This window comes from Hyaena hyaena, unplaced genomic scaffold, assembly GCF_003009895.1.
Source record: "Hyaena hyaena isolate Hyena2069 unplaced genomic scaffold, ASM300989v1 scaffold_630, whole genome shotgun sequence".
Classification (NCBI taxonomy): domain Eukaryota; kingdom Metazoa; phylum Chordata; class Mammalia; order Carnivora; family Hyaenidae; genus Hyaena; species Hyaena hyaena.
Window position 1 is genome coordinate 249,560 of NW_024081265.1, and position 23,180 is coordinate 272,739.

The window sequence follows — 23,180 nt, forward strand, 5'->3', positions numbered from 1 at the left end:
ATTTTCATAACACAATTTCTTCATATTTTGTCAGGACTGTTTATCTGAATTGCTTTTCATTTCTGCTGTCTTTCAATTTCCTCCTTTCTTCATGGCATTTACTATTATGATCACTGACATTAAATGTATTGTGAGAATTCATCCATACTTCTATGCTAAAAAATTGTGGTTGTACTCATTTGGATACATGTGTCATATATCACATATAAACAATAAAACAAGGTACACGGTTTTGTTTTATTTATTTTTTTTAAATTTTTTAATGTTTTATTTATTTCTAGGAGAGAGAGAGAGACAGCGTGACCAGGGGAGGGTCAGAGAGAGAGGGAGTCACAGACTGAAACAGGCTCCAGGCTCTGAGCTGGTAGTCAGCACAGAGCCTGACGCGGGGCTCGAACCCACGAACCGCGAGATCATGACCCAAGCGAAAGTCGGACGCTTAACCGACTAAGCCACCCAGGCGCCCCTACACGGTTTTGTTTTAATCAAAGTAATATTCTATTTCAAAAACCTTCTTTAAATCTTCCCCAAATGTTATCCTGGTTTCTAGATATAATCCTTATTTCACACTTTTATTGTTTCTCAGTGTCAGACACTACTACATATGCTAAATGTTATATATGTATTTTCTTATTCAATCTTCACATCAACTCTGTAGGGCAGGGGACATTATTGTCTCTATTTTATACAGATGGAAGATTAGTCTCAGAGAAGTAATATGATCAAGTTTTCAAAGTTAGAAAATTGCAGGAAAAAAGTTTTACTTGGTCTGTATGACTTGTGAATCTTAGCTCTCTCTCTCTTTCAAAAATAATTTTCCTTGTATTTATGTTCATTATATAAAAGTTCTTGGATGTTGATGAGAAGTGCAGCCTTTTACACAGGCAGAAGTCCCCCTGCAGCTTCAAGGGCCTTGGCTGAAACACTTGGGCCAGAAACATGAGCCTGTTCTCCCTTTGAAGGTCTCTGCCCTCATGTGGGAACTGGTGAGTTTTGGACCAGAAGGCAGATGACCCCGTGGTGGGGAGGGGAGAAGGACTCAGAAGTCCCCAAGAGGCCCACTGCCTTAGCGTCGCTGTGAAGGCAGGGGCCGCGTACACTTTTCCTCATCCCTACAGAGGGACAGAGGCAGAGAGAAGCAGAGACCTGCCTGTCCTGCAGAGGGATCAGCCTGGGGAGGGGCGAAGGGGGGAAGGGAGGAGGCTGGGAACTGTCTTTGGCTAAAGTGCCAGGGCTTGTCTGGCATTTTTCTCATCTTATTTAATCTTCCCACAAATGCTCAGAGGTAAATAGCATCATCTCCATGTAAAGTGAATCCTAGTTCTTAAACTCCATATCATACCGCTGTAAACACCAATGACATTGCTGTGTTCATACTTCATATTATTTCACCTAAAAGCAGACCACTTTGTAATATGCCTCCTGTTCTTCCTCCTACATTTATATATTTTTAATTACAGAGTCACATTTAATAATTTATAACAAAATTAAAATAATTAAGGAAAACTGTATAATGGGTATATAAAAATTGTTAGATTTTTCAGAACATGCCATTAATTGAACAAGCAGTTTTTAAAAGTAATCATTTTGCCTTTTCTAGGCACTTCCCATTCATGTAGCTCCACGACACAAGCAGAAGACAAAACAATGAGTATGTTGATCACAGACTGTTTGTATATTATGATGCACAGTAGACCTATCTTAAACATGTAATGCACATACACATAAGCCACACTCATACATACACAGGAATGTGTTATTTACTAACTCTGGGGTTAGAAGAACCCCGATTTGTAGTGTTTGTCAATTGCTATGGTATAAATACTACTCATTTCAATCTATCAAGTTGATATTATTGGATATGAATTGGAAAGATATCAGTGGCCCAGCACTGTTGTAATATTTTCACTCTATGGGCCCAAAAGACATAAAATCCTCAAGAATAGAGATAATAGCATGATGTGGTAGTTTTGCTATTTACCATGGCTGCTTAAGTGTATATAATTAATATTTAATAAGGGCTATGTTTACGAGCTGACTAGTACAAATTCTGAAAATTTAGCAGTTAACTTAAAAAAAATTTTTTTTTAATGTTTAGTTTTGAGAGAGTGACAGAAACAGAGCATGAGTGGGGGAGGGGCAGAGAGAGAGAGGGAGACACAGAATCTGAAGCAGGCTCCAGGCTCTGAACTGTCAGCACAGAGCCCGACGTGGGGCTCAGACTCACAGACCGCGAGATCATGACCGGAGTTGAAGTTAGATATCCAACCAACTGAGCCACCCAGGCACCGCAGCAGTTAGGCTTTCAAAAGTAGGTATGAGCCATGGCGTATTCACATTTATAAATATACACAATGCTTTGCATATTCTGTTGTTTTGTACAGGTAAAAATGGCTTGAAAAAATCATGGTCTTCAGCCCAAATGTATGATGAAGACAGGATATCTCAATGAAAGATAAGAGGTGCACTTTTACCATAAACAGTCCATCTATTAAACTACACATAAAACTATACTTAAGGCATGTCTCTGCTCTGATGTCCTTTGGGCTCTCATCTCTTTTCACTCTACACTGTCTGATAGTCAATTTAATGTACTTCCGACATTTAATTGCCACCCATGGTGATAATGCTAAATCCTTTCTCTGCACTCAGATGTCTTCCCCACATTCCAGATTCAAATGTTTAATGTCTATTGGATATAGACATTTGACTGCATGAGAGACCTCAACACTTAGCATGTTGAAAAATAAACCAGTTTGGGTTCTCCTCTTGCCTTTTGCATCACAGTGAATGAATGCAGGCACTGAGTGTTCTTCGCTTCCTGCCCATATGCATCTCATTTATGCACAACTTCATAGCAGCTCTATACTCCCATTAGCTCTGGAGCCTTGTGTCTATTTCTGCACCCTAGATCAGATCACCATCATCTCCTGCATGGATCAATGAAACAGACGGTCACTGGTTTGTTTGTTTCCACTGTAGTTTAGAGTTACTTTATCCAAATGCAAGTCAGAGCTACTGGCTTGAACCTTTGCTCTTTGCCTCTCTGTTGGAACATTTTCTACATAAAAAATACATAATCTCATAACAAAGACAATCTCATGTGCTTTTGTATCCAAGTCTCCTTAGTTTTTATCTTTAATGAAAGCTATTTGGAACATGGAATTCCAAATACTAAGAACAAACAAGGTTCTGATCTACCACATACCCCTTTCACTTTTTTTCTCTAGTCTCTCTTTACAGAGAATTAGGCTTCAGGGTTCAAAACGTCAGGGTTGTGTGATTTCAAATTTGTATCCCCAATGATGATCACAGGTCTGTCGTACAGATGGAAAACAATTTAGTCGAATAATAAGCCCATAATGAGCACTCAATAATATATGTTTTCTAACTTCTAAATAAGGAAAATATGCAAGAGGGCCACTGCTATGGATTGAATATTTGTGTCCTCTAAAATTCCTATGTTAAAGCCCTAACCCCCAAATGATGGTATTTGGAGATGGTCCTTCTAAAGGTAATTAGGTTTAGATTAAGTCATGATGGTGGGGTCCTCATGCTGGGATTAGTGCCCTTATAAAGGAGAAAGAGGGAGAGGGAGGGAGGGAGGGAGAGAGAGAGAGAGAGATCTTCCCATTCACACATGTCCAAAAATGACCATGTGAGCACTCAGCTAGAAAGCAGCTATCTACAATACAGGAGGAGGGCCCATATCAAGAACTGAATGTGGGACCACCTTGATCTTGGGCTTCCCAGCTTCCCAGAACTGTGAGAAATTAGTGTCTGTTAATTAAGGAAACTAGTCTATGGCATTCTGTGGTAACAGTCCAAACTAACTGGAAACACAGCTAGTGTCATTTCAAATGAATTCTGTAAAACATCATTCTGGACACTGAATAATACAGAGCAAATCATGGAGCTAAGCCCAGTCATTTCCTTTAAGGAGAGAGGAGTATGTAGCCATCACTGTATTCAATGTATGACCAAGAGCCCTGAGGGATAAACACTGGGCTATCAGAGCACTGAGAATAGAAAAAAGTAATATTAACTTGGAGGGTAAGAAACAATTCACCCAAATTAGAGAGAAACAGACGTAACAACAATGGAGAACACAATGAAGGAAAACCGGCTGACTGACCTGACTGAGGGTTCTCACCAGAAACATATATAAAGGCATCCTCCAGAATTAATAAAAAAGTGTAGGTTAACAACATTATTTTTTAGGTTTTCCTAGTAGATTCTTGTAATACTGAACTTCCCATCTAATGAAACCTGTGCTTTTACTTATTTATTAATGAAATCTGTGCTTTTAAAATCCACAGTGAGCAGTATATATATTTAATGTAATAATGTGTACATATGTGTATGTATATATACACATACACATATACCCACATGGATAATGCAATGAAAATTTTGACTGAGTTACCAATCTTTAAGAAAAATAAAATAAAATGACATTTTTAGGAGGGTGAGGGCTGTATTTTGTCTGTTTCCATATGTGAGTTGAAAATTGCTTACTTGAATGTGTTTCATAGATTTCAGGAAAAACCATTCAAAGTTGAAGAGTTAAGAAACCAAATGGAAGTAGATAAGACCAGTCATAAATCATGGAAACAGGGGAATTTAGTATTTGTTTTTTTTTTAAATGTTTATTTAAAACATTTAAAAGGAAGGGCAGAGAGAGTGGGGAGGAGCTTAGGATCTGAAGCAGGATCTGTGCTGACAGCAGAGGACGCATGAGCCTTGAGATCATGACCTGAGCTAAAGTTGGCCACAACCAACTGAGCCACCCAGGAGCCGGTATTTGTAATGTTCATGTCACAACAGTCTGATAGGTGCTGAGGAGACTGAGGCATAGAGAGGGCAAATGATAGGAGCCTCTCACGTCTTGCAGGCAGGCATGCCATGTCCCTGTGGCTACAGTTAGCCAACACAGGAGACGTACCAGTTAAATGCCCTCACTTTACAGAGAAAAGGTTCCATGACTGAAGGGTTTCTCTTACATACACCCATAGGACATCATAATATTCAGGATTTTTATTTTTTTTATTTAATTTTTTTAATGCTTATTTATTTTTTAGAGAAAGAGAGACAGAGTGTGAGTGGGGGAGGGGCAGAGAGAGAGGGAGACACAGAATCTGAAGCAGGTTCCAGGCTCTGAGCTGTCAGCATAGAGCCTGACGCAGGACTCGAGCTCACAAAACGCGAAATCATGACCTGAGCTGAAGTCAGGCACTTAACCAACCGAGCCACTCAGGTGCCCCTATTCAGGACTTGTAAAAGGTTATCTGAGGTGCCTGCATAAAGCTTAAGCCCGAAGTATACATAAAAAGCAATTTCCACCAATAATGGAAAGATAAAGAATGAGGACAAATCAGAAACACTAGAGAAGCTTTTAATGCCAACCCATAAACTAGAATGCTCTACAGTACATCAACTTAGATTTATTGAACTTTATCTTAAGCAATTGGATTTTTCTGTTATTGTTTTTTGAGAAATGAGCAATTCCTAAATCAGACTCTCTAAATGCTTCCTACATTTTTCTGTGATAAACCAAGGGTAGTAACAAATATTTATTATTTATGTTAATGACAGGACCTACATTTATTCCTAGTAAGCCAGTTAAGTAACAATCAGTAATTTCTTTCACACATTCAGGGTCATAAAGAGCCCAGTTTTAATTGGGCCTACACAAACATATTGTGAGTTGGAGACAAGTGTGCCCAGAGAATTACAAAGTGCTTTGTACAAAGTCATCAGACTTAATAAGGCTGAACCTTAGCTCCACTCTTAGACCAACAGTAAGGAAGCAGAGTGTGGCTTCCTGGTGGGTGGGTAACCTTGTGCGAGAAGCCGGGCATTTTACCAGTAGCCAATTTCAGTGAATTTCTTCAGGATTTTTCCTATACATAAAAAATATATTATTATGCAACTTTTTCCTGCATTTGTTTAAGTAAACAAAGCCTTTAGACCTAGAGTTTTCAGAGCAGGCAAAATAAAAAATATCAGGGATCCTTAGGTACACAGTAAAAATAGAATAAGACTAAATGGAAACACATATTTTAAATGATTTTTGACAGAGAAACATGAGATTATACAAACTAAATCTGCACAGTCCATACATTGATAACAGCTTTTTAGCTGTTTTAGATTTTTTCTCTTGTTTTTGATTCTAAAAATAGTATTTCTCTAATCTGCCATTTGTTTGCACCTCTTTCAATCCAAATGTAGGGAAAAAGAATAAGCATTAAAAAAATCTCCAAAGGTATTGCATCATTGTGTAATTGCATCAGTGGTTCTCAGGTGTTTCTGGGCTTTTAATGTTTATTGATTTATTTTGAGAGAGAGAAAGAGAGTGCACGTGTGCGTGTGCACATGTGCACGAGCAGGGGACGGGCACAGAGAGAGCAGGGGAGAGAGAATCCCAAGCAGGCTCCGTGCCGTCAGCGCAGAGCCCTACGTGGGGCTCCATCCCAGTAACGGTGACACTGTGACCTGAGCCAGAACCAAGAGTCAGATGCTTACCTGACTGAGCCACCAGGCGCCCCTAGAACACTCGTTGTAGCAGCAATGGTCCTAAGGCAAGTGATGAAAAGAGCCAGCACTTTCAAGTTTGCTGCCTGAAGCGAAACTTTCTGTCATAACTATTTCAGATGGTCAGGATTTACTTAAATGCAGAGCCCGTAAAGTGGAGGTTCTGACAACTGAAACAAAAAGCAACAAATGCCCTTCTGTGGTAGCGGTGGGGGAGTTAGAGGAAGCTCTGCTTAACTCCATTGTTCTCAAAATCGCCTGGGGAGCTTTTAGAAGCTACTGATGAGGAGAGCCCAGCCAGGAATAATTTAATAGGCTTGGGGTGAGTGTCAAGGGTCAGGGTTTTCTTACACGCATCCCAAGTGAATCTCATGTGCAGGAAGTGTTGAAAACTATGAACTTAACTTTTAAAGAAAGTATCCACTTTTGGAAGGATAACTGTTATGCCCTAGGAGAAAGTATTTTCCATATTAAGCCTCTGGTGTATACTGGTATGTATTAGAAGATATTTTCTTTGGGTGGCTCAGTTGGTTAAGTGTCCGACTTTTTTCTTTTAATTTTTTTTTTTTATTGCTTATTTAATTTTGTGTGAGAGAGAGAGAGACAGAGTAGGATTAGGCAACGGGCAGAGAGAGAGACACACACACAGAATCTGAAGCAGGCTCCAGGCTCTAAACTGTCAGCACAAAGCTCATTGCAGGGATCGAACTCATAGACTGTGAGATCATGACCTGAGTCGAAGTCAGAGGCTCAACTTACTGAACCACACAGATGCCCCAAGTATCTGACTCTTGATTTCAGCTCAGGTCACCTCATGGTTTGTGGGATTGAGTCCCATGTTGGGACTCTCTTTGGGATTCCCCTTTTCCCTCTCTCTTTGCTCCTTCCCTGCTCATGTTCTCTCTTTTTCAAAATAAATACATAAACTTAAAAAACAAGATATTTTAAGTATAAAATAATAATGATCATCATTAAGATATTAAATAACATAAAATTAAATAATATAACAAGTATACTATTGATTAAAATTATTATAAATAATACTGTTCTAATATTAGTTTTAAATAATTTTAGATTTTAAAATAATAATGACAATTATTTTACAGTTACGTAATCCTGCCTAAAAAACAGCTGGCTCTCTAGAAAAAAATGTTGTCTTCCAATGTTCTCCAAGTGACTACATAGATTTTACAAAAGGTTACTATCTTCTACTTACTTCCTAGTCTTTCAGTGAATTTGATACCTTACTTGGATCCACTCTGCTGATCACATAAAGTAGAAAGACAGTGTATTACTTGATTATACTTTCAAAGCATCACTAAAGTGCACCTTGATTTTTGTCCTTGCATCAGGAATCATACTGCCCAGTGGTCCGGGTGGAACTGACATCTGAGTTGGATTGGTCCTGGCTAGACTCAAAGCGGGAGGTGGTTGATTACGGAACACAGTTGACAGGCAGAGATGGACGGTCTCTTTCATTGCTTTCAGCTGTGAGTCCTACGGACAAAACGAGAGATGACAACGGTTACATGTGGTTCTGGTGGTCCTTGACGTGATTTTATTTGATTCTCCCAGTCCTCCCAGCCTATGCTTGCTGGGAGCCGCACCGGCCTCTCTGGATGGCAGTCACAGCAAGGAAATGGCAGTGTTTGCACAGCTCCTGCCGTGAGAAACAAAAACTGGTATTTCCTTCTGCTACTACTGGCTCATGTTGGAAATGAGCCTGCTGGTATTGACCAGGCCTCACAATATTCCATATCAGACCCATATTCCGAACACAGATACCACATAAGGAAAAGCATATTACTGCCTTTACAAAAGAGATTTTAGATGAGAGCTCTGTGAGTGAATGTCAAAAGCCTCTTACTATAGGCCTTGCATATCAAAGACAATTGAGCCTGGCCCCAAGACAAAGAGTCTAATTTAGAGTTTAGGAACAAACAGGGGTAGAACTTAACACTTACACCTTCTTCTAACTGGTGATGTACGGCAGTCCCTTCCCCAAGGCATACCTTCTGTAAACCTCCTCCCTTACAGGTGGCTGGGATGAGGATAGATGAGAGTAGCTAACACATAACCCAAAACCAAAAGGCTAACACATTTAGGGCCCCGTGGTGTTCACATATTCAGCATCAAATAGGTTTCCACAAACTAACTAGTTCAAAAACATTCATCCTCTAGAGAGCCAAACAGAATAATTCCTAGCCTAACTATTTATGACTTAACATATATATGTCATCCTATTTTTCATTAAGAACATCCTGTTATTTCCTTAGTTGTAAAATTCAACCTCACTATGATTGAGGTAATTCACAAAAGGCTTCCCATTGTAAAAACTCCTTTTTCTGATCTCATGTTGTTCTTGAACCTTTAAATAAAGACACCAAAACCGACAGGGCAGAGATGCCTGCCTGGTGTTCAGAAGGAATCTCCGGGTTCTCTCACTCTCTCTCTCACTGACACTGTCCATCCTTCAGGGACCCCTGGATCTGCCGGAGCCAGCCTCCGACATATGCTCATTCCCCTCACAAATACCTACCAGTGTTCAACTGCAATTGCCTAACTTCTAGATTCCACTATGATGTGCTGTTTAATACACATGCAGTCTGTTTTTAAAAGCTACTGTGTCTCGTGATATATTTTGAACACTAAATTGAGAGACATGTTACTGGAATGGATGTGATAGTTTGCTGGCTGGGCAATGTAATCTTGGGTCACCTTCAAGTAGAAAATGTCCTTAGAAACTTGCCATCTTTCAATTAGTATTAATCTCTTTTACTACGAAGTATTCACAGGGGCAACTAGGCCCCTGTGTTTCTCAGAATTAGCCTGTAGCACCACTCAACTTCTCCACATATTGGAGAAAATAAATTTTGTTTCTAATAAAACTCTTACTTCCTATGGGCCTTGTTAAGTGGTAAAGGTTAATCTGATGTGACTGTAAATTATAAAACTTACTCTTTCTTGTATTTGCATAGGACATCACAGTATTTCAAGCTCTTTCACATGCAAGAAATAATTTTGTTTTCTAACAACTGTGAAACTGGCGTCATTATTACTATCTTAATTTAAAGAAATGAAAGTTCAAGGTTTTCAGACTTGGGTTTTTGTTTTTTTTCCTGGTTTATATCACAAGGCAGACTGAACTAATGTAGACAATCATCTGTAACTCCCATCTTACCTCCAGAATCCACTCTAAAAATATTTTTAAATGGTGATAGAATAAAAAAAGTAATAATGCATAAAGCTGAGTACAAATCAGAGAGAGATCCCCCGGTGCTAAAATGGAGACATGCAACTTTCAGGAAGCTTATGTTACCTTGGGGATAATTTTGGCTACGGATGTAGGCCCAAATAAGAATGTGCTACATAATCATCCATTTCAAGACATGAGATGTGGTGTTTGGGGCAAGAGAGATGAAGAGACTAGTTACTGGGGCCACGATCCCTGGACAAGCTGGCACATGTGGAATGTCCACGTTCAGTGCACGCATGGATCAATGAAGCGGTGAAGTCTGTTGTCTTCACAGTAAGGTAGTACACTCCTCAAAAATCTTCTGTCTTTTTGACACTGTACCAGGAATACACTTTCATATAATGTCTGCTCCTCTTTCCTGATCTATGACTTAGATCCTTTCCAAGGTCTACCTCTGACTTTCCCACTCTTATGTGGTACATGGCAAGATTTTTTTAAGATGAGAAAGAATGTCTGAATGTCTTGCTAGAACAGTAGTTTAAGACACCTATTTGGTCATAGCAAGAGATAAAAAAAAAAAAAAAAAAAAAGCAGCAAGAAGAGCAGCAAGTGGAAATATATAAGAAAAACAACCAACATGTATTTTCTTCTCATTAATATTGCCCTGACAAGTTATCTAAGACAACATAAAAGTCTGGTAAGAACTATGAGTGTTGTTAAGTGGGCAGGACATGGCTAAACTGAATGACAACCTTTTATTCAAAACGGTCCCTTTTATTTGCTTGCCTGAGCCCCTAAATTCTTTAAATTTTTTTAAACATCTATTTATTTTTGAAAGACAGAAATAGAGCATACTAGAGGGGAGGGTCAGAGAGAGAGGGAGACACAGAATCTGAAGCAGGCTCCAGGCTCCCAGCTGTCAGCACAGGGCCCGATGCGGGGCTCGAACTTGTGAATCACGAGATCATGACCTGAGCCCAAGTCGAATATTTAACGGACTCAGCCACTCAGGAACTCTTGAGCCCTTAAATCAATGTCCTTCCTCCACCCCATTAGTTTCTATCCTTCCTCTTTTCTATTCTATCATATATATTTGTTTTTTTCATATAATTTATCTCTAATTTTTAACTTATAAGTGTATATATACACGTATAAGTTGCCTATTTCGTTCAAAACTGTGTATTTAGCACTTAACACGATCCTTGACACATTAGAAGGGGCTTGCCAGAAAGTGTTTTGAATAAATGACTTAAACACTTAGGTGAAAATGTTGTTTCTCTATGTCAAGGAAGGAAAGTGACAAGCTATATCAATGAAAAGAAATTAATAGTTCAAATTTCTCTCCATATTGGTGCTTTGTTATAATCTTGGCTGCCTCTTTTCTTCCCTCACTACAGAATACAAGATCATGGCATTGTGTGTTGTGTCAGGAGTGATATATTCCAGGTAGTACTGAACAATTTATATATGTTTTCTGTCTCATATTATAGTGAGACAATGGGAATAGAGCTAATATGACAGAGTCAGCAGGTTTGGGCCCAGACTCAAAGTTAATGTCCCTCTGAAATATAGACTTCCAATCACCTCAGATCATGCAGGAATGAATAATGGTTATTTTATTCACTGCATTCATATCTTGGCCCCTCTAAACACACTATGTATATAAAAGTTGGATCTGTAACAGGCCTAAGGTATATGTTGCCATAGTGAACAGATTTCTGAGTAATAGCTGAACTTGGATGCTGAAATTATATAATAAACTGTATCAAGTTAATAGCTTAGAACATCGATTTTCACTAAATGCTGTTCAGGCAAGATAAATTTTCCAACAGAACAATACGGGTGTGTGTGTGTGTGTGCATATATGTTATATTTTTAATGATCTGAACTTGGTGCGATCATCTCATCTGTTTGTAAAGGTCTCCTGACACAACAGAATCAACACTGCATAGACATAACCTCCAAATCCCTACCCTTCATGGCCATGATAGTAGAACTATCTTTGCTCTTCTGCTTCATCTGATTCTTAACTTCTTACCTCCTCATTTTTTTCTTTTTTGGACCACAAGAACTTGACCTCCGACCTTAGATTCTGCCTCTGCTCCTTGTTATATTATAGGTTGTTCCTGCCAGACACCACCGTTTGCTGTGAGCCACCGTCCTCACTTGGTCAGCTTTCTACCACAAAAGCATCTTCCTAGTTAGTTCCTCTGACTTAAGAGACTGTTAAAGATAGTACTCAGGTGTGGCTTGACCCAGTTCCATGAGCAGGACTCAGAAAATGATTTTACACCCCAACATCATTATATTTTCACTTATACTGCTGGCTGCAGTCTGTTTTGAAGTTGCAGGCTACTGTTCATTTTGAAGTTCACCTTAACAGTATGTCACCTAATGAAATATGATGTAAATCGTACAAAGCGTATTTTGCCCAAGATCTTACAATCTATTCCGTCCTAAGGTCAGTCTTCTTTTCGCCCTGCTTTTCTTCTCATTGCACCACTCTTTCCACTTTGCTTTGCCACATGGTAGTAAAAGGCACATTTTTTGAGAAAAATCTGATTGCCACAACACCTTTTATTTATAGCCCATCAATGATTCCAAACAAATTTGTATCCTAAAGCCTTTACACTTGCTGTTTCCTGTGCCTTCACAAGCCCTTTTCCAAATAACTATGAGAAAAATTCCACTTAAAATTTCTCTCTCAGTTCATATCATATCTTCTTGGAAAAACAGTCCTTGATTAGCCTTTCAAGGAATACTCCTTCTGTAAAGTGTCTGTCACATTTCTTTCACATTAAGTCCTATGTAGCCTTGTTGTCACTGCAGACTACCTTATTTCTTATATGTTTCATTTAATCTATTTCCATTATAATTTCTTTGAAGCCCAGTACAGCACCCCAGTCTCTAACTCAACAAATGTTTGCTCAATGCATAAATAAGGCAAACCCTCCAGAGAATATAGGCTGGTGCTGTTTTACATGAGAAAGTAATGAAACATTTCTCATTTTATCCTGTATATTGTATAAAGAATTATTTTGGACATTAAAATACTAGTGCTTGTGCTGTATAGTACGCACAGCTGATAAGCTGATAAGAAACTGTGGTGTACATATATGATCTTAACATGGTGGGAGATTTAGGGCATTTCTTGTGTGTCTATATGAGGATCCTTCTCAGAAAAATGCACATTTTTTCTGGGAACAAAATATACCTTGCAAAGACAACTGAACCTCTAATTTCTCACTTCCTGATAGTCAACAATTCACGAGATATTATTCATGCCTCTCAATTCATTTACATGAAGGTACAAGGTCTGCAGAGGATCTGGGTGCAATACTGAATGCTGGCTTTGGAAAGACTACGAAGGGCTGTGAATCCAAATGCTTTTGCCGTACCTTTTGTTTCTGTTGTGAAATCAGCTCTATGAGTCCTGAAAGGCTATTTTGACATTTTTGATTCTCTGGTTTAGGTAGTGTCTAGGTCCCTTGTGTGGAGGATACGTAGCTTGCTCACGAATGTATGAAGTATATCTTCATATATCTAGTTACTCAATAATGACCTATTATGCTCCTGCTATGTATGACACGTATGGTGAGACGAGTTATTGTTCTTCTCCTACTTAGTCCTGGGGGGGTCTGTGAAAATTGCCTAAAGTGTGTCAGCTTTGCTATGGATGTAATAAAGCATGCTTTCCTGGGCAAAATTTTTTGAGGGTCCAACACAAGATAAATTTTTTTGTCTAATATGAAAATTTGAGAGATAGAGTTCCATGCCATAAAGCTGTTTTTACATGCTAGGAGCTGAGGCTAACTATATTTCATAAGATATTGCCAAATAAATAATTGATTGTTTGCAAAACCAAGTATGATTCTTAGATCTGGAGATTATTATTGTGTATAATGGTATAGTAAACTGATACTTCTTTCATTAAAGATGTCATGAGAATCAAGTTAGAGTGTGAAGGTATTTTCATAATATTGATGAGGTATTTAAGGTTATTTGAAGCCCAGATATAATATTCTTGGGAACTAGGGATCTAAAGAGGGTAAAAAAAAAAAGCCTCGTGTAAAGATGATGGAGAGAGGTGAAGAGCAATTTCATTAAACTGTACTTTTTATCCATTTTGAAGTGAGCTAACATTTCCACCTGCCTTTATGACTGCAGTTTATGAGCCTCATACATATGGTACAAGAGATTTGTTGAAACCGACCTCCAGTAATATGAAATGCACTTATAGTTTGCTGTAGCAAAAAGAGTGACAAGATCCTGAAGGTTAAAGAGAGAAACTGTCACCATGGAGAGGCAGGGTCTACGATCTCATTCACTCATATTAATAATTACTATGCTCACTGAGGGCTTCCCATGTGCCATGAGTTCTCAGTACTTTGTTGTTGTTGTTGTTGGATGCATATAGATTTTTCACTACCTTTATAAAGTAGGTTTTATTATTATTCTATTTTGCAGTAAAGCATAAAGAGTTTGAGGAATTTGAACATGGTCATTCAGTGGAAGACTTATGACTGGAACACAGGCGACTGATTCTGGAGACCTTTATATAAATACTGCAACATTCAGCATCTCCTGCTGAATCCAGACTGTGGCATGGTGTGGGCTAGGCACCCCTAAGTGGGGAATGGATAGAGATGAGGTGGAGAAAAGCAAAGAATGGGTAAAACAAAGGTGGGGGAAAAAAGCACACACAAAAACTATGTTAACCTGGAGTTCTGTGACTAAGGCCAAATTATAATTTGTCCATGAAGTATTATGTGGCCACACCAGTTTATACAACCCACAAATACTTAAAATATATTCATTCTCTGTGCTTCTGAGACCTCCTGGCTCTGCAAACAATGATTTCCTAATTTTTGGTGTCTGATGAAATGTGAGACGTGTGGAACCCCAGACCGTGTAGCATACATATTTTCAGTTTCCCATAAATCCTACCACATGGTGGTCACAGGAATGGCATGTCAAAACTATTTAGCCATTTCAAACCTGACTAAGTGGATTATTTGAAGTCAAACCAGGGAAAAGATTTAATCTAAGGGAGAACATTCCAATGGTTAGAATTGTTAAACTCAGAGGAGGTGGAACTGCCTCAGGGTCAGGCATTCCAGGGGCTTCCTAGGACTTAAGCATGTTGTAAAGATTGTGGCAGAGATTTCCAGAGAAAGGATTAAAAAAATTTTTTTTAAAGAAAGATGGTTTAGTTGAATTTTAGGATTATATGTATTCTGATTTTCTGATTCTCCCAACTCTATAAACACTTTTTTCCCTTTTTAAAAAGTAATATTTTATAGCATGAATTGGATATAGTCAATATACACTAACATAAATTAGTGTAAATTTCTTTTTTCGTAAATTAAAAAAAACTCATAAAGCTGGAATCTTAGTAAGATGAATTATACTTGACCTCACTTAGAAAATGGCATGCAGGCTTCCTTAAAACTACTAAATAATAAATACTTGGAAAAACACAAAATAGGACAATTACAAAGGAATGGAATTGTTACAATTATCTAGTTGTTCATTCAAAAGCCTCATTTGTCCCAAAGATCTAAACCTTAAGAAGGAATATCATTAGAATTCACACAATGCCCTTACTAATTTGTTACTACAATATCTTCTGGAGATCCTGTTTGAAAAGTGAGCTATGTTAGCTATGAAGTGAGTTTTGGCCATATGTGTGGTAACGTCTACGTGAGACTCAAGTACTTGGGAAGTAGAATTCCAGCCTGATCCTTCACATCCACTGCCTAGCAAGGAGATACGATAAGAACTCCAAAATGAATCCACCTGAAATATTCCATCTCCTTTATCCTGTATCAAAACACCCATTGTTTAATGTGATGGCTAGGAGGCAACCTCTTCTCCCTACAAAACTGCTAAACGTATACTGTGTACTATTGCAAAGCAGGTCTATGATCATCTTACTTGCTTATTTTTTAAAATAAAATGGTTGCTATTCTGTGATCTCTAAAATGGAAAGCTCTTCACAGGAGTTAGCAGACTTTATTTTTTAATGTAATTTATTTTGAAAAATATAGGGGCTTATAGAGAACAACAGATCAAATATCAGGTAAATATCAACCTGAATTAAATGTTTAAAAGCATCATGTTTATTATACTTTTATAAAATACATATGCTAACATGCATATACATATTAGTAATATACACATACACATGCATTATATGTACATAATGTATATATACAATGCATATACCGTATGATGCATGTATATAATGTGTACAATATACATATGTGTGTATATGAATTAAAGACTATTTATCTGGGTCTATACAATTATTAGAGAATGTATACAATTATTAGTAGGAGTATTTTAAGGCATCCTTAGTGTTATTTTACTCCATCTATCCTCAAGGCAATTGGGTCCTTGAATTTGATATGTATCTTCTACTTCATCTATTTATATGAAATACAATCACAACAAAATACAATTTGTATATTTTAACAACTGTTAAATACTATACACATAATTCTGAATATTTTTACTCAACAGTATATGTTATAGATGTATCAATATTGATATAAATGTCTTTATATTTATTCATTAAGATTACTATTTGAAAGTATAAGTATGGAAAATATATAAAATGTATACACTAATTTTAATAGTAAACATTTATTATTACAATTTGCTATTAATACAAACATCATTGCATTTAATGTCCCTATGAATATTTCCAAGCACATAGGATAGTGCAAGTTCTAGGATACATACATTTAAACTGATTTAATAATTACACTTCTACCACTACTATATCAGAATTTGGTACTATCAGGCTTTTTAATTTTTACCAATCTGATGGTGTTGAGATGACATCTCATTATTTTTATTCACATTTTAATTTTTCTGAAGTTAAGTACCTTTTGCTAATAAACTGCAGTGGAATACAGCAGATAATGTAAAAGTGCATGGGTATTAAGTGTACTTTTAAAAATTCATATGAAATTTAAAGAAATATTACTGTGTACATATTGATTTAGGACTGTGACATCTGTCTCTTGAACCAATCTATAATTTTCCATGTGAGGAAAAATTTTTTGTCATTATCCCTACAAATATTGCTTCTGTTTGTCATTCCTTCTGGGACAACAGTTATGAATATTTTTTAAAAATTTAGATTGATATGCATTTCTTATTCTCTCTCAGTTTACTTTCCACTTCTCTGTACTTTATATTAGTATAAGTATTTCCTATTAATTTTCCTTACATTTTACTTGTCTTCAGTTCTATTCTGTCCAATCATCTGATCTTCTACTGAATAGCATTAAAGTCTTAATTATGCCCATTATATTGTTCTAATTCTAGAATATCTACTTGATTTTTTATAGATTCTGAGTCTAGTGAAATATTTTATCTTTCTTATGTTTTGTTTACTTTCCACTATTGTGACACACACACGTCATCTTTGTAAAATTTTTGTTTTCTCATTTTCAGTCTCTGGATCAGATTCAGTTATGCTTTCCTTGTTCTCTTTTTGTATGCTGATCAGATTGTATTCCCTCTCCACGTGTCTAGAAATGCTTTCATTACATGTCAAACACTGTGTATAAATGAACTGAAAATTCTCCAGATGCTAACTTCCACAAGAAAGCATCTACCTTTCCACTGTTAGACAGAATGATGGCCAATAACTCCAATCCAACTAAGAATTGATCTCAGGGGGATGTGTTGAAGGCTTGGCAAAATGCAGATTACTCCTGGATAGCCATGTTACTTTGGCACAGACTTTCCATGCTTTTGATTGAAAATAATGTGGTGCTTGTCTCCTTAAGTTTGAAATACTATGATTGATTTCTCAGATTCAGAGTTTCTTGTATTAATATGTGCTAGATGTATGTTCTATTATAGAAAATTACATTGGGTGTTTGATAAATGGGTGTGAGTAGACAAAAAGATTATTTTAAAACCACTCTACTCTTTTGTTCTGAGTGAATTATAGAATAAAGAAACATTACTTACTATGGTTTTATAAACTTGATTTAAAATTGATAAAAAGAGGCATTAAAATTTTTGCCAGAAACCATAATTCTGAATTATATAATCAATTTCTTCCTCTATATTTCCCTCACCATATGCTAATTGCCTAGTCTCCACGTATCTCTCATATGAAGAGCACTGAAGGCAAAGGTAGGCATCAGATGGGAGTTGTGGTTTATTCTGAGCATACAAAACTGTAACACAATAAAAGATTAATAAAACCAAAATGAAATAGATAAGGTAAAAAGGGTGAAGAAAATCTTTTGGAATTAGTGGTGATGGTTAGCACAACTTTGTGAACTTTAAAAATGTGACTTTAAGTAGCATATGAATTATTTTTAAGAAAAGCTGTCATAAAGATGGAGAGGCACCCACTCTTGCATTATCTTTATATGAACAGGTTTGGTTAGGACAGCTGCCTCCCTGTTTCATGATTCTACCTCCAGAACTCTGATTTAAAATTTCCCAAATAAAAAGTGTCAATGACTACTTCCATTTGTTTCACAACTCAGCCATCCAGAGTTAATACATGGCATCTTTGTTGGTGCTTTCAAGCATGTTTATTCATGGTATTATAGAACAAATGTACCAGTAAGGTGGAAAATGAAGCCATGAACTCACAAGGATGAACCTTGGGTCAATTTACGGTAGCAGCAAAAACAAGGAAAGAATTGGGTTCCAAGGGAATATCAAGTACTCATGAATTCTATAACTATCTTCCAAGCATGGCATCTGGAAGTGCGTTAATAAATCAAGTGAAGCAATGGGTTTACCCTAGCTTTGCTGCTAAAACTGAAGTTGTAATGATTCATGGATGTAAACTTACCCGGTCAAGAGCTGCTTTCTCCAGCTCAATTTTAGCCACAGCTAATTTTCGTTCCAGATCAGTAAGTTGTTGGGCCTGTAAAATGAAAGAAAAGCAATCTTTTGTAAATTCTATAGTGTCCCTTTTCATTTTAAGCATCTTTCATTCATTGCAAGGAATAAAATACCTCATGAAATCTATTTATTAATTTATTATTATTTATTTTAATGTTTTATCTATTTTTGAGAGAGAGACAGAGTATAAGGGGGAAGGTGCAGAGAGAGAGGGAGACTCAAAATCTGAAACAGGCTCCAGGCTCTGAGCTCTCAACATACAGCCTGATGCAGGGCTAGAGCCCACGAACTGTGAGATCATGATCTGAGCTTAAGTTGGAGGCTTAACTGACTGAGCCATCTACGCACCCTTTGTGAAATCTATTTAGAACTCAGGTTAAAAGTTCTGTATTATTTTTGGTTAAGCTTCCAAAAATGGTGTGCTATGGATTAGTACTCACTAAATTCTTCACTGGACCAAAACATCTAGTAGTGAAGTTCCAGCTCAAGTCCCCGAAAATACTTTGACATAAATCAGTTATGCTTATAGTTGTTCTGGAGTGAATTTTGTTTTCCTAAAATTCAGTTGAAGCTCTACCTATCTCCTCCCACCACATGGTTGGATCTGAAGACAGGCCCATTAGAGAGATAAATAAGGTAAGATGAGGTCATAAAGGTGTGACCCTAATCCCATATGACTGGTGTCCTGATAAGAAGAGACATCAGAGACCTCTCTCTCCATGCTCTAGTGGAGTAAAGGCCATGTGAAGACACAGTGAGAAAGCACTGTCTGCAAGCCAGGGAGAGCCCTCACAAGAAAAAAAGTCTGCCAGCACGTTAATCTCAAATTTCTTGTCCTCTGAATGGTGAGAAAATAAATTCCTGTTGTATAAGACACCCAGTCTGTGGCTTATGGTATAATAGCCTTTTGTTATGACAGCCTGAGCAGACTAACATAATAGCATTCATTCTTTTTATTACTGAGCTTTATTTCAGCACATGCCTCTATCCCACCATATCCAAGTGCCTTTACAAATACCGTAACTGTTCTGTTAAAAGAAAAGAGCAACAGACTCAGATGTGGAAGATGTACATTATAATCTTGTCTCCATCAATTCCTATCTATACACTACAGCTATATTTACAGGAAATGCGTAGCACGTTCACAAAGGACCTGGAGGGGAATCTGTCTCCTCTCACAGCTCAGAACCTCTCTATACCTCTGGACTTTCCTGTCTCTGTGTTCATCCAGTAAAAAGAGTCTAAAGCTGGAAGGAATGGAGGATCTTTCTGATGTTCTTGTTGGGGATCGGGATTTAATTCACCAGGAAAAGTTTAAAGCAGAAGGCTTATCACTTAACTGTACCTAATCCATGTACATAAAATATATCACATGTGCTCTTATAAATGTGTATATACATATAGTGCTTAGAAATAAAATTCTGAATTTAAAAAAAAAAAAGAGAGAGTGAGGTGATGAAAACAATGGACTTCCAATATGAAGTACCCATAGGTGGGAGAAACCCAATAAGCTCTGAGCCATAGACCCCCACCCACACTTGCCTTGGACCTATTTGTCTCTATTGTTCCCTTTTCCCACTGCCCAACTCCACATTAGTTGGACCTTGGGATTACAGGCCTCAGTCTCACATTCCTGACCCTGGATTCAGGCCACCCTGCCCATTCCACATTGCTGCTGCTCTGGGGCCATCGACCTTCCTCAACCACCGAGCACTCAAGACCCCCACTGTGACTCTCCCTGGCTGCCAAGGGCCTTGCCGAAGCCACTTCTGTCCACAGGAAGCTTTAGTGGAAGGAAAGAGAAGAGGGCTCTTTTGTCTATCCCTGGATTCTCAGCCAAGGAAAGGAGTTAGTGACAATGGAGAGGGGCAGTGGGTGGGTCTCAGTGAGGCAAGAGTCAACTCACACACTTACTAGTTATGGGCTAGGTCCTTGGAAGCTGGGGGAAAGGGGGGAGCACATCAACATCTGGTCACCAGCTAGAAGGAACCTCTGTGCTGCCCAGCAACCCCCCATGTCTAGGCTCTCACACTATTTTATTTCTCAGGATCCTCTTTGCTGGGTAGTCCCTCTCCCCAGTATGTTGTCATCAGTTACCTGCAGCCCAGACGAGGTCTGCACAGGCACAGGACCTCCTGCCTTGGCCCATCTTCCTCCTTGTCAGGGCTTCAGCCCAAATCTCATCATCAACACTAGAGGACTCCTACTAAAGAATGACCCAGAGTGTGAAGTAATATAGCAATCCAGAAGCATGTGTTAGGACAGATAGAATGAATTCCAATGGAAATAGCAAATATGCCTTTGAAAACTATATTGCCAGCAATTCCCAGGATTTCAAGTATTTACCTCTCCTAAGAACCCATTGAACCTGGTAAAATCTAGCCAAGGATGTACTTGGTAGTTGATAAAAGGATAATAAGAGGATTGAATTTTTTTATGTGTGATTCAATATATCCATTAGTATATAAGAACACATACTACCTGGTGAGCAGCACTAACCTAAAAGCTGTGGATAATAGTCAAGAGATGTAACACAGACAACCATACCACCATCGCCATCATCCCTATATTCTACTTTACTATATAGTTAGGAAACAGAAAATCAAGTTACTATCTGCTTTTACTCACCCTCAAAAAAAATGAAGTTGCAATACCAAGATTATCTTTGGCCATCAGATTCTTTGATGCAATGTCTGCTCGTTTCAACATTAATGAGTTGGGAGTGATACTGACAAACATGAAATTGAATGGCTAATATATGTACATGGACCAAATTTAGACCTCAGATTATACAGGAATATAGATTAGCATAATATCTGGTTATAAGTGCTATTAAACGTTTTAATATATCAAACTTATAAAGTTCAGTAAGCTTTTCCATTGGGAAATAAGAGATACATATATATGCCTATATATATATATATATATATATATATATATATATATGTCTATATGTTTATAATGACATATGTATGACACACATATATATATATAATTTTCCTCAAAATTCAAGTTTTTATAAGTACGATATTGACATCTTGTGTATAAGTATGTGCATGTAGCAGTCATCCTGGGTCATTTTTTCATTATGTCTTTGATGTTGATTCCCCTTCTCCCCCCACGAACACCTAACTTTGGAGGAAACCAGCTCATACCCTTTCTCAGCCATACATTTTAGGTGATATTACCTCAACACTCAGTTCCAGTGATGGAGATGTAATTTCTTAAAACAACTCCTCTATCTCAACTCTGTAGTCAAGTGATTGTGATCGGGTTTAGGCATCTCATTAACAGTATGTCAAAGACAAGACGATATATACTGGAATAAGTATTCCAGTATAAATAAATATTCTGGAATAAAACTAGTCTCTTTTTTTTCGTCTGAGTGAATAAACAGTATATATATATATATATTTTTTCTTTTTCTTGGTAGTATTGTATAAGGATATTGAAGTCTAAATTCTAATAGTTTCATCACTAGGATAAAAGAGAACATCATGAGATTAAAACTGTCCTAGAGAAGAAAGCAGAGCACGGAAAATAGAAAAATAAATATATTACAGGATCTGGTGACTGAAAACTTCTCAACCAAGCCACACTTGAAATCAAATGAACTTTGCATTTTCATTAGTGTGAGTAAATAAGATTCATTTTTCATTACTTAAGCTCTTGTTAGATATTTATATTTTCTGTTATTTAAAAATAAAAGATTCTCGGGCGCCTGGGTGGCTTAGTCGGTTAAGCGTCCGACTTTCGCTTAGGTCATGATCTCACGGTTCGTGGGTTCGAGCCCCGCGTCAGGCTCTGTGCTGACTGCCAGCTCAGAGCCTGGAGCCTGTTTCAGTCTGTGACTCCCTCTCTCTCTGAACCTCCCCTGCTCACGCTGTCTCTCTCTCTCTCTCCTAGAAATAAATAAAAACATTTAAAAAAAATAAATAAAAGATTCTAATCTTCTGCTTATAGTAACTGGTCTAGTCCTTCTCCATAAACAACTAATTATGTCAGGCTGTGAACCAGGAAATATGGAAATCTCACTAGGTGAGAACTATCACTACCAGATTTTTCCTGAGGGCAATTTCCTGACCTAGCTGTAAGGGCTGTGGCCCAATGAGATCCTTATAGTTGCACTGAGCTGTGGAGGCAGAGATCAGAGTTTGGGGCAGATTAAATGGCTACGGTTTACTGGGAAGAGGAGCAGAGAAAGAGGGAGGAAAGCAAAGGAAGGACTTCCAAAAATCAGTTTGTGGGGATGTTCTTGAAAATCCTTGGCTAAGAATTGGGCTGTACAAACACAGGACAATATATTACACAAGCTAATCACAAATAACTGTTATATGGCTGAGAGCAAAACAAATTCCACATCAGAGGTTGAGCACTGTAGAAGGATGTTAGCATTCTAGAAACATTCATAAGCCTTATTCACACCATAGACAACAAAAGAACAGCTTTTTTTTTTTTGTTTTATTCTCTCTCTTTGATAATATATAATAATAAACCTCATTTAATAACAATAAATACCATTTTGTAATTACCGTGGTGTGGCAGGCACATGTCTGTTTCC

At 37.6% G+C, this 23,180-nt stretch overlaps 1 protein-coding gene across 2 annotated transcripts in view; it reads right to left on the minus strand.

Annotated features, from left to right (window-relative positions):
• LUZP2 (leucine zipper protein 2) overlaps positions 1–23,180 on the minus strand; it is a 457,455-nt gene that overhangs the window by 56,672 nt on the left and 377,603 nt on the right. For both annotated transcript variants that reach the window (XM_039216414.1, XM_039216415.1), the window contains exons 8-9: positions 18,567–18,641; positions 7,864–8,031 (exon numbers count right to left, since the gene is read on the minus strand). In XM_039216414.1, the coding sequence (XP_039072345.1) occupies positions 7,864–8,031; positions 18,567–18,641 (243 nt within the window). The remainder of the gene's footprint in view (positions 1–7,863; positions 8,032–18,566; positions 18,642–23,180) is intronic.